The following is an 11,610-nucleotide window of genomic DNA, read 5'->3' as shown; positions in this document are numbered from 1 at the left end:
AAACCACTGTTAAACTATAAAAATATGTGAGTGACCCTGTAGTTTACAATTTTTATGGCCTCGTTTGTCTGAGGAGTGGAAAAAAGCGAGGCAAAGTGTCGCCAAAACCAAGTCATAGGCACTCAATCCACGCAAATAGAGGCACACTTCTTTTTCCTCAGTTTGTTGCTGTCTTAGACAATTGGAGTTGATTCCTATGATGACTGGCAACGTGCAACCCAAAGCTACCAAGGACAGAGATCCGAACATGAGAGGACAGATGCATATCTGAAGAGGCTGTTTGGCAACAATAACGTTCTGTTACTGTCTTATGAGCCTACCCAACAAATGAGGCAGATTCTTAAAACACTATTGTAAGTGTTTCATAAATATGCCTTTTTTTTTTTTAGAGAAAGATTCATGGACTATAACAGTGTGTTACTATTGTCAAACAATCCGAAAAGGGATGGATCATATTTAAGCATCCAACATTTTTCATCAACTACATGGGATGGGATCACATTCAGATAAGCATCTAACATTACCCATCAACCACATTTGTTTCTGTAACTGTTTGAAAGCATGAATTTCAGAGAACATAGAGGGTGGTGGGAATGAAACTGGAGATAGTTCATGTCATTTGCAAACACTTCCTAAAATAGATTTTTAATTGGCAAATGCACAATCAATTTCTGCTCCCTGACAAAGACAAAAGCAACTTCGTCAGTACCCAAGGCAAGATATAACCTGGCTCTCCCTTGGTGGTCTATGAGATTTATAGATTCTCTTCCTCATTATTACATACCAACTTCATAATATGCATTTTTTTCTGTAAGGGGTCATGAATACATATGCCACTGCAGGAGAATTTTAGATACACAGCTTCGTGCCTTCCTGCTTCCTCATCTTAGTAGCTGAGGCGGGGTGTTGGGTGAGATTTCAAAGCCAAGGGAGAGCGGAGACTGTTGAATTGGCGGTGGCTTCGCCAGCATTCTAGCCTTCCGTTTGAATTTACTTTTGGGTACTCAATATCTCTATCTTATCTCCTATCTTCTTGTTGAGAGAATTCTTGATCTTTGCGAGGCATTCTTCGATATCAATGCACAGTTGGCGAGGATCGGGAACACTTTCTTCATCTACTGAAATAACCAACTTCACCTTGTTCACATAGCTTTGGAAGTGAATTGTCAATGCCTGAGAAAAAAAATCCAACAGAAATTATTCAAACAGTTTCCTTATGTTTAATATATATATATATATATATATATATATATATATATATATATATATATTAAAAAAATGAAAAAATAGCATTGAGTTGAACTGTATTCCTTGGAAGAACTTTCCCTTCTCAGATTTTACTAATGTCTGGGTTCAAATTTCTGAAGAAACTTGCATTTGTAGGTCGAATGCCTAATTCCACTTAATCTCTCAGAACAGAGAGACACATAAGGTGACAAACATTAGTAGCGAAATAGAATAATTTTTCAATTTGTGGAAGTCACTGTTCACACCAAATTTCTAGCAGTAGTCGCCGATCGAGTTGTTTACACCTTTCTTGCACTAGGTTTGCGTTTGACCATGGCTTGGCTAAAATTTATGCAATAACTCAAAATATAGTTGCTATTCTTGCTTTCAGTAATTTCTTGTTAAGTTTTTTCTTGTCAATTATACCAAGGTGTGGTTACCAACATGTTTGTGATCACCATCGAATGCATAAAATTTTTCACATCTTGAATCTGAAATATCTGCACATACATGCAGACCTGCAGACTCCTCAAGCAGAAGGTAAAATGATTGCGGCTATCCTGTTAAAAATAAGAAAGTATGCACCAAAAGAAGCAAAAGTTTTACTTACATGAGGATGCCCATACACGGTGGGAGCAATATAGACAATTGGATTGCCAAAGAACTCAACCTCCTCCGTTGGACCAATAACAGTTGAGAAGGAGAATGTTGTATTGGCAAGTATATTGTGGCACATTGCAGTTGCTAACTGTTTGTCAAGTCATGCAGTTCACGTCAGCTGAAGCTCAGAGAAATGGGTGGGTGCATGGACGCACACACACATCTACTACTCATGCACAGAGAAAAAGCAAGAGATCGTGACTTTTACTAGTCCTAATCACCTGATACCTAAAAACTAACAGTGACTTTAACAAATCCCTTAATTTTTGAGTTTATCTCCCTTCTGAATATTCACTGTTGAGCATGAAATGATGATGAGTATATATATATATATATATATATATATATATATAGATAGATAGATAGATAGTGGTGACAAGTAAGTTAAATGAAGGGCGGACCTTGAACCCGAAGAGTTTGGCTATCAGAAGACCACCATAATAGGAGAAGTATGCTTCAAGGGACATTTTTTTCCTGTCGGCAATGGCTTTGGCTTCTCGAACGTAATCCATAGGATCCTTATGCATCTTCATTGGGATGGGGATAATCATGTATCCCAATTTATTTCCCCACTTCACATTCCCGTTCCCCTTCATCATCTCAGCCAGTTCCTGTACAAATCCATGTACAATCCTCGCCATTAGCATTAACAGATAATTTTTGGGCTTATTATTTCCATTACAGGTAAAACTGACCTAATGAAAGCCTAGACAAGATGTCAGCAGATTGCAGCTAAAATTTAAGAATTAAGACTCATTCAACCAAAAGATAAATGTGTAAATCTTGGCAAAATATTATTTTTTTCTTTATGACACGGCCCCTTCAAAGTCGCAAAATTGGGGTCATAAATTCCAATCCGGGCATTTGATTTTGAACTTTTTTTTTTTCCAAACCTGTAAATTTGAACCACCCAAGTTCATTCTGCCCAGTCAAATTTGAAAAAACTTTGCCCAAAAGCTAGCCGAACCGATCAAACGACCATAAATATAATGGACCATTCATCCAAAAGCCTCAACGATCAGGACCTGTTGACAAGTACAAGAATTATAACTCATGTTTTCATGGATGACATATTTCAAGTAAATACTTACATGGAGCCCTGGTGTTTCTCTGGTATTGAAGAGAAGGGTTGTCCGGACCCGAATGTTGGAAGGGATGCTTGGTCTTTCGTCATCCACGCCGTTCGTCTTTGCTATAACCAAAATGAAAGATTTGAATAAGATTTTCTCTAGCAATGAGTTGAAATGGACACTAAACTTTTCCTTATACTTAAGTCTTGAATTGGTCCAGCTCCTTTGAGTTAGAACAGGTCCATGAATCGATTAACAACACCGTAAAAACTTTGGTAGCCGGAGATCTCAGATGAGTCTCGGATAAAATGAATAAGTGGGTGCGAGTCTGCCAGGCCTGGAGATTGATCTGGACTAAGAAATCCAAATACCGTGGATCTCTCATGGCAGATTCGTTTGGTCTTTGGATTCATCATGTTTGGAGCTCAACGGCAAATCCATTTCCTTCTCTAACGACATGCTTGTTATCCTGTTGTGTGTTCTGTTACGTTGGTGGGCTAATTAATCTGGCCTTGAGCACGAGCACCAAGCCCGCTCAACAGCTTTGAACAGTACGGTCAGGCCCATGTTTGAGCAAACCCTGAACCTGGGTCAGGACTGGGTCCACCACCATGTCTCGCTCAGAACTTGATCAAATTGTTCAGAACTCTCACTTTGTGTTACTTACCATATCTCCTGTTCATGTACCGAACGAGTCCTGCCGTAGCAAGTCCAAGCATGACGTCGTTAACGGTCTGCAGAAACCAAACAGGAACCAAAAAACAGAAAGAAATATCAGGATCTTAGCCTTGGTAACAATGTAAGAAAAAATGCATTCAGCTTCATGGCACTCTCAAGAGGAAGAGAGGAAGCTTACCCCAGAGACGGCATGTTTAACCAGCTTGATATCATCCAAGCTGAGGGTCGAGTGGACTATGAGCTTTGGCCTGCTCTGCATACCCTTTGAGCCCTTGATGGGATTGTTGGTGTCCTTATAGAACAGAGCTGTTGCCATCAGTAGAAAGCAGTCTATGAAGCTGTACCACATCACCTGCAGGAGGAGCCACAGACCCGCCAGGAACGAGAGAAGACCCTGCTTCCGCTCCGACCCTCGGCGTCTCGGTCGCGGTATCGTGGGGAGAGACTCGGGATCCGAGACCTTCCTGGTGCAGGCGAGCAGCAACGACAAGAGCGAGATGCCGTCGCCCAGCGAATGGTGGACCTTCAAAACCGCCGTGGCCTCCGCATCCTGGGTTTTCCCATTGAGAAGGTGCAGTTCCCACAGCGGCTTCGACTTGTCGAGCGGTATTCCGGTGATTTTTCCGACGTACGCCTCCACGAAGTCCGGCGGCAGCTCCTTCCCCTCCTCCAACGGCGGCATCACGATATGGTCAGGGATGCATACCTTGGTCCGGATCCACTTAGGCGCACCCGATCCGCTCTCGTCCTGCAGCAATGTCACGTATCCGGATATTGGTATCTCTCGGTTTCGTTCTATGGGGAAAACTTCACCGAATACACGAAAAAAACCAAAAAAAAAAAACCCAAATCTGAAATTGGAAAAAACTTTTAAAACTATATTTTAAAATTACAAAACTAGTTTGCAAAACTTATTTTAACACTAGGTCACGTGCATTGCAGAACGGCATTTATGAGAAACTTGTCCAGATAAATGGGAGATAACTCCGGCACCTGAAATATTTACTTCATGTGAAGGATACAAACACACATTCTAAGCCCAGTCGGGCAGGTCCGAGACTTTTATGACCTGATCTTAAGGTGAAAATTTATCTTGGTGAACGTACCAACTTGATCAGAGGATCTTAACTTTTAGAAAAGAAGTCTAAGAATCCCATAGTGAAAACTTTTCATCCAAGATAATTCATGCACACATGTGAAAGCATACAAAAAAAGGTGTGAAACTTTTTTGTACCAACTATATGGTTCTCATTTATTTCTCCAAAAAGCTATTCGTTTTTGTCCTCTGACATGGGATCCAAGCACAATGGTAGATCCTACAACTTGTACAACTTGTGATAGTGAGATTTAGGGTTATGTTCTACAACTTTGAAGAGATTTAAGGGTTTTTATGTATCTGTGTTAAAATAAGAAAATTTTAAAGTCATTTATGAATCTCTTTTAAATTGGGACATATTTATAAAATATTACCGTTCTCAAAAGAAACATACGTGTCCTTAACAGGCCGTCACAAATTGTTATTCTCCAGTGATTCTACTTCAAAATTTACTATAAAATTTATGAAACAGAATTTTATGAATCTACCTTAATTTTTCAAAGTAGTTTTATGAGACGGGTTGAGCTAATAGAACAGTAACATGCTTTAAAATTTTCAGTCAAAATTAGATTAAGTTCATGGAACAGTAACTATTTCATTATTGCTGGAGCGAACGGACAAAAATGATATGCAATTACATCTAGATGTCTATGAAGATTGACCCTTCGGAAAAAAAGGGAAGTAAAAGAAAGGTAAAAGGAAAGGAAAAAGATACATGGATCTGCAATCTTTCCTAAAAGTGAAAAAGATTTGGAGGGAAAAAATGTGTCTTAGAAAATGACAAATTTGCTCTCTGCAATTTCTTCCTTGTTTTTCTTGGTCCAAGGCTAGTTAGTCAATTTAAAATAAAATAAGAATAATAATTTCCGACCACAAGTCGGAAAGGGAAGCCATGAAAACCGTCCCTGCTAAACCAAACATTTGGCTAGGAATATTAAAGAATAAAAATTTGTAAAACAATAAACTAACAATAAGGTGGAAAATCGGGAAAAAAAATGAACGTAGCTACGGAGATCGCAGGCCACGAATTTATTCTGCCCTTTTGCTTTTGTGTAGAAATTTTAAAAAATTCCGGCGTTCTCGCTTCCCGGAGTCTTCTTCTTCTACTCGCTTTTCGTTTTCGTGATCAAAGGCATGATTTGGGCGGAAGATGAATCGAGAGAGGGAACGAAAATCGGGAACCGGCAAGTCCGAGAAGGAGAAAAGGAAGAGAAAGCAGCAGTTCTTACCATGATGCTGCAGAAGCGGGGGTGCTTGCCGAGGGTGAGTCCGAGGGCGGAGATGGAGGTGGCGACGTCGATGGGGCGGCCGAGGCCGAGGATGGCGATGACGTGGCAGTCGAAGTTGCGCTGGACGAAGAGGCGGGCGGCGGGGCTGAGCGGCTGTTCCTCGTCCATCTCCTCTTCTCCCTCCCGTTCTTCTTCCTCTTCGTCTCCTCTTCCCTGGCCGCCGGTGGTGGCGGCGACGGCGGCAGTAGTTGAGTGGGGGAAGGGAGATTGATCCTCCTTCTCAGAAGACCGTCTCGATCGGATTCGGACTCTCAAGTCCATGCGGGGAGAGATAGACAGCCCGCCCTTTCTTTAATACCCCCCAAAGATTGAAGGGAAAAGAGAGACGGAGACAGAATCGGAGAAGAAGGGTCCCCTGTTTAGGCTGTCATTGATGGCCTCCAATCGAAGAGGGAGGTTCTCTGTCTCTGTCGGAGCCTTGAATTGAAGAGAGTGGGACGCCCGCCTGCTAGCATCAAACTGAAAATTTGAAGAGACAGAGAGAGACGAAGAGAGAGAGAGAGAGGCTCTCTGCGTGGTAGGGGAGAGTCGGGAGAGAGAGAGAGAGAGAGAGAGAGAGAGGTAGACTTTTTGTACCATGGATGTCGTCGTTGCCGCCGTTCATCTGCATTTGAGGTCACCAAACTCCCCAGATCGACCTACTTTTGCAAATTTAAATTTCACCCGTAAAACTTTTCAGAATTTATTTGCAGAAGGCTTCTCTTGAAGTTTGTTAAGATAAGATGAAGAACATTTATGGTGCCGTAAAGTTTTTGCCGGCTCCGCCTCATCATTTGACGCTGAAAGGCACCGTCCCTCTTTGATTCCCCCATTAATGTCTGCAGATGCGGTGACTGTCACCATGACGCGTTGCCTCCATCCAGAAATGCAAATAAATGAATAAGATCCACTAGATGTCCAAGCTCCCATCTTTTATGAGAATCTGTTTGGTTATAAAGAAATTAGATGATATAGATTAAGTTTCAAGTATAAATTTCAAGTTATTTTTTAGATATCCAAAATATAATGAAATGGGTGTGGACTAGCCATCAAAAAGTTTCATTTAAATTATATTATACGACTTAATAATTACATATAGCAAACCTTTGGTTTACGTTTGATGATGGCAGTGAAGAAGAAGAAAAAATCTTCCAAAATAAGGAAAAAATCCACCCCAAACTTTTTTCCATTTCTCTATGTCAGGTAGATCCACTTCTCCCCTTTCGAAAGATATGTTGGCTGCCTGGAAACAAATCAATCCTAAAAGTTGCTGGGAAATTCAATCTGGTCTTTCTGTTAATGATCTGATTACTATGCATAGTGTCATGAATATTTCAGTTTAAGATGCAGTGACTCAGATCGGGGTGTTTGATGAGGACTAATAGCAGTTGTTTGTTAAGAAAAGAGTGAACCAACTTCTGTTCAGACCAGGTGAGGAATTTCTATGCTGGAAAAATTTGTCTTTAATAATCATATTGGAACCAATCAGACTTCAAGGACCCCGCATGAATTGGACAAAATCAAAATGGCTCGACCAATTTGTCCTCATCGCTAATTGGTAGCAGGCGACTGGAAATAAATATAATGGTGGGTCACTGTCACGTCTCAGTGCGCTTTATTTCTGTACGGTAAAAGGTCTCGACTCAGGGAGTCGGGCACAAGGAGGAGAGGGGGGTCAGTCTCTCTTACGAGCGGTAAAATGAACCACTCACCCTATAAAAAAAAATCATTCTTTTATCAATAATAGATGGGGACTTCCCGGTTGGATTTCTTTTTTTTTAAAAAAAAAAAAAAAAAAAAAAAAAAAAACCTATGGTGATAGCATTGCATAGTGGGATCGGTGTGATAGAATTGGAGGACAATCAGATCCCTTTTTCATGTAATTAAACATGTCCGTCCAGATGAAGGAAGATCTTGCCATAAATCCCCACGTTGAGTATCGCTTGGGTAGTTCATTTATGGTGAGAAAACTGGCCCCTCAACGACCATATTAACTGGACTATTTATGAGCCCCCTATGTAGTTTATGAACCCTTTAACGTGGACGTTGCAGGTTGCAAGTTTTTGGCAGTTGGTTCGGCTAAGGATCTTATGAACATCAAAAGCAAATGATACCCAATTAGCGCCAGCAAGTTCTGCATTTATTGTTCATGTTTCACAAATCACAACTTACCAAATTGAATCATGCTACCATTAAAAAGTACTTGTGAACAACAAGCTCGACTCGTTAAAGCTCGCTCGGCTCGTGAACGAGTTCGAACCAAGTCATGTGCTTAATGAGTCGAGCTCGTTCAAGCAATCGAGTTGAGTTCAAGCTCAACACGTAACTACTGAGTCGAGCTTGAGTCTTAATCGAGTTTGTCGAGCCTTAATCAAGTTTTGATAAGTTCAAACGAGTTTCTGAGTTTGTCGAGCCTTAATCGAGTCGAGCTCAAACTCAAGACGTAACGATGAATATCAATTCTATTCAAACGAGTCTGTCGAGCCTTCAGCGAGTTGAACTTGAGCTCAACATGTAACAATGAATACCAATTCTATTCAAATGAATTTGTCGAGCCTTAATCGAGTCGAGCTCAACCTCAACACGTAACTGTCCAGTCGAGTTCGAGCTGCTTCCATCGAGCAATTCTCGAGCTCGAGCCGAGTTGAACTTGAGGTTTCATTAGTCGAGCCGAACTCGAGCTAACTGAACTCGGGCTCGATTGGGCTCGTGCTCATCCCTATTAAAAAACATATGTTGTTGACAGGATGATTAAGGGTAGAGCCAAGATCTTTTTCTCGGCGGAGGAGAATATTTAGAGAATTTGTGCTTTTTATATTTTTAAATGTTTTTAAAAATATCTAACATGAGCCTACTATATTTTTAAGTTTTTACAGTGACAAACTAAAATTCATGAAAATTATGATGTTTAATTTTTTTTAACAGCTCACCGTCGCTCGATATGATTATTTTTCATTATATTTATATGCTTTTTGTTTTAGTCCTTGCATAACAAATTCCACTCGCTAACACATTGTAAATAATTTCTCTTAGCACACGATGGAAGAACTAGGATTTTACATTCATTTGGACAAGTTTAAAATTTAGACATGCAACGCTGCTAACACAATTCTAATGAAAGTAAATTTTGCAACTGGTGGATAAGTATATGAATAAGTATAAGGGTAATCGACTCTCAACTCTCTTTAGTAAAGCTAAACCTTTAGCAACTAATCTAGTCTTCTAGTTTAGAGATTCAGGTGAGCAATCCACTGCTCAAATGAACAACAAAACTTCTCATCTTCTTTTTGTCTCTGTTGTCGAGAGAGGAGGGGGTGCCTTGTTGAATCTTGACTCTGTCCTTGTTGAGGTCAGATATGAATCGGTATGGTGAGATTGCCATATATTTAGAGACCCACTCCTTTTCCGCTCAATTAGAAATTGAAAATTCAAAGAAAAAAAAAATGATTTTCAAAGTGATATCTGTCCCTTAAAAAAAAAAAAACCATCAAACCATGCATCATGCCGGGTCACATACAGCGTGAGTCGGCCAAACTAAAATCGAATTTGTCCAGAACCAGGCAACCGGCTACCGGTACCCTCGTGACAGTAAACTGAAAAAATAGAAATCTGGTTTGGCACTTCTGTGCAAATTTTGACAATTGAAGAGGGGCCAACGAAATATAAATTTTTAAAAATCCCTCGGCTATACGTGGCTCCATTCTTACGGGACACCTTTTAATTTCTAAACCGGTCTGACTTTCTTTTGTATTCTTTTATGCATCACAGCCAGATCTTAAATCCCGAGCAGATTTTTCGTGCACGCTAGATCTTCTCTTATCGGTCCGTCTTGAGAAAGAGTGATGCATTTGACTACTGTGTAAATTATTCATCAAGTTCCAAGTCTGTGGGAGACGTTTATATTATGCCCATTTATTCTAACAACAAAAATAAATTAAAAAAATCGACTTTATAAATTAACTTTGCACTCTCAGAATTTTCCAACAACAAATAAAAAGCAATTCAGTACTTTTAGAAATTGCCTTAAGAGTCATTTTTAAGCTACTACGGAAGTGTTTGATATATAGAGAATAAAAAAAAATTGAATCAATATGCTTTTTTTTTAAGAAATTAGAATTATTAAACAAAACAGGATATTTTGTTTTCAGATTTCCTTTTTAGTTTGAAGAGGAATTCTGAAATTTTTATTCTTGAATCAAAATTTCAAACCGTCAAAGACGATTTTTGGACAAAATTGGTGGAGCCGAGTGAGTGAGTGAGTGGGTGGGCGTGGTCCTTCATAATTTCAAAAATAAGGAGCTGTGAAGCCAAGTTAGCAGTCCTCTAATGGGACAACTTTTCAATCCGTTGTTTGATTCCATCACCCCATTGAAAGCCCTACCTCACCTGCCACCAAGACTACGTTTTCTTCTTCTAGAAACTCTACAAGTAGGGCTGCACACGAGCCGAGTCGAGCTCGCCTCGAGTGTCTGTCTTCGAGCTTGACCCGAGCAGCTCGTCTAAACTCGGCAATGCCTTCCTTTTTCGCTGCAACCGAAGGCGGGGTGAAAGTGTCACTGACGTGGGGAGGAGGAAAGGCAGCATGGGAAAAGAGAAAAATGGAAGGAAATGACGACGGGGAAGAGGAAAGGCAGCTTATTCGGAAAAGAGAAAAAGGGAAGGAAAAGTGAACATGAGTGGTGAGGAAAGAGAAAAAAGGTTTAAAGAAAGTGGCTGAGTGGATGAAGAGAGGAAAAAAAAGGAGGAAAAATTAGAAAATTTAAACAAAAAAAAATAAGATTAAGGTGTGTGTGGGTGAAAGGAAAAAAAAAAGAATGAAAAATTAAAAACACAAAATAAAAAATGAGATTAAAGTCGAGTTGAGTCGGTTCATTAACATACTCGAGTTTATATTTAAGCTCTAGCTTGACTCGTATAAAAAACGAATCGAGCTCGAGTCGAGTTTACTTGAGGGAGTTCGAGTCGAGCCCGAGTTGGCTCGACTAGCTGTGCATCCCTATCTACATGCACCATGCGAAGTCAATACTGGACCCATTTTACTGTGTTTGAAAGAGACAATTTTTCCAAGGATTGCGTGTGTAAGACACAATTATATTTGGATTTGATAGTTGAAAGAAAAAGGTCGATATGGAGTTTAAAAAAAAAAAAAAACTATGGAACTGCTTTAGGTGTGTAAGTAGATATAGTTTGATTTATCGACCCTTAGTAAATTTTTATTTAGAATTCAGAATAGCATCAACATATTGGAATTGGTATCAGTTATGACCTAAACTTGAATGAATGTTGACATGCAAATAAATAAGCACCTTAATAAATGAAAATTTTTAAAAGATACACAAAACTTGTAAGTTAAAGCTTGCTTCAAATCACATTTGCCTAGTCAAACAGTTAATAGAATATATAATCATTCTCTTGATACCCAATAAAATTTTACCATCGCCTTGCAGATGTCTGGTATAATTTTGCAGAGATTTCTCTCGTTCGTCGGTTAATGGCACAACCTGAAAAAGACTAAACAAAAGAAAATTTGAAAAGAAGCCAAAGTCCGGCGGCCAGAAATCCTTCACAACAGCTGGAAATTTCTTTCCGAGAGTTGGCAACATATGGTGCA

At 39.8% G+C, this 11,610-nt stretch overlaps 1 protein-coding gene across 1 annotated transcript; it reads right to left on the bottom strand.

The window, feature by feature from the left end:
- Positions 1–615: 615 nt before the first annotated feature.
- Positions 616–6,589, bottom strand: LOC116260740 (wax ester synthase/diacylglycerol acyltransferase 11-like). Its single transcript, XM_031639189.2, has 7 exons — positions 5,961–6,589; positions 3,814–4,383; positions 3,625–3,691; positions 2,979–3,079; positions 2,289–2,498; positions 1,838–1,975; positions 616–1,173 (listed from the first exon to the last, which is right to left on the bottom strand). The coding sequence occupies exons 1-7, from the start codon at positions 6,279–6,281 to the stop codon at positions 991–993; spliced, it is 1,590 nt and encodes a 529-aa protein (XP_031495049.1). The 5' UTR covers positions 6,282–6,589; the 3' UTR covers positions 616–990.
- Between the last annotated feature and the right edge of the window lie 5,021 nt (positions 6,590–11,610).

The sequence above is a fragment of the Nymphaea colorata genome, chromosome 9 (assembly GCF_008831285.2).
Source record: "Nymphaea colorata isolate Beijing-Zhang1983 chromosome 9, ASM883128v2, whole genome shotgun sequence".
Taxonomy (NCBI): Eukaryota; Viridiplantae; Streptophyta; class Magnoliopsida; order Nymphaeales; family Nymphaeaceae; genus Nymphaea; species Nymphaea colorata.
The sequence above is the reverse complement of the archived record's forward strand: the minus strand, read 5'-3'. Positions and strand labels throughout refer to the sequence as shown.

Bases quoted from the DNA above. Each gene is read 5' to 3' on its own strand.
- LOC116260740 (XM_031639189.2), bottom strand. From the start codon at position 6,281: ATGGACTTGAGAGTCCGAATCCGATCGAGACGGTCTTCTGAGAAGGAG. The intron at 3,692-3,813 runs GTAAGCTTCCTC...TGGTTTCTGCAG, and splicing joins TTAAACATGCCGTCTCTGGG to ACCGTTAACGACGTCATGCT. The intron at 1,976-2,288 runs GTCCGCCCTTCA...CTTGACAAACAG, and splicing joins CCAAACTCTTCGGGTTCAAG to TTAGCAACTGCAATGTGCCA.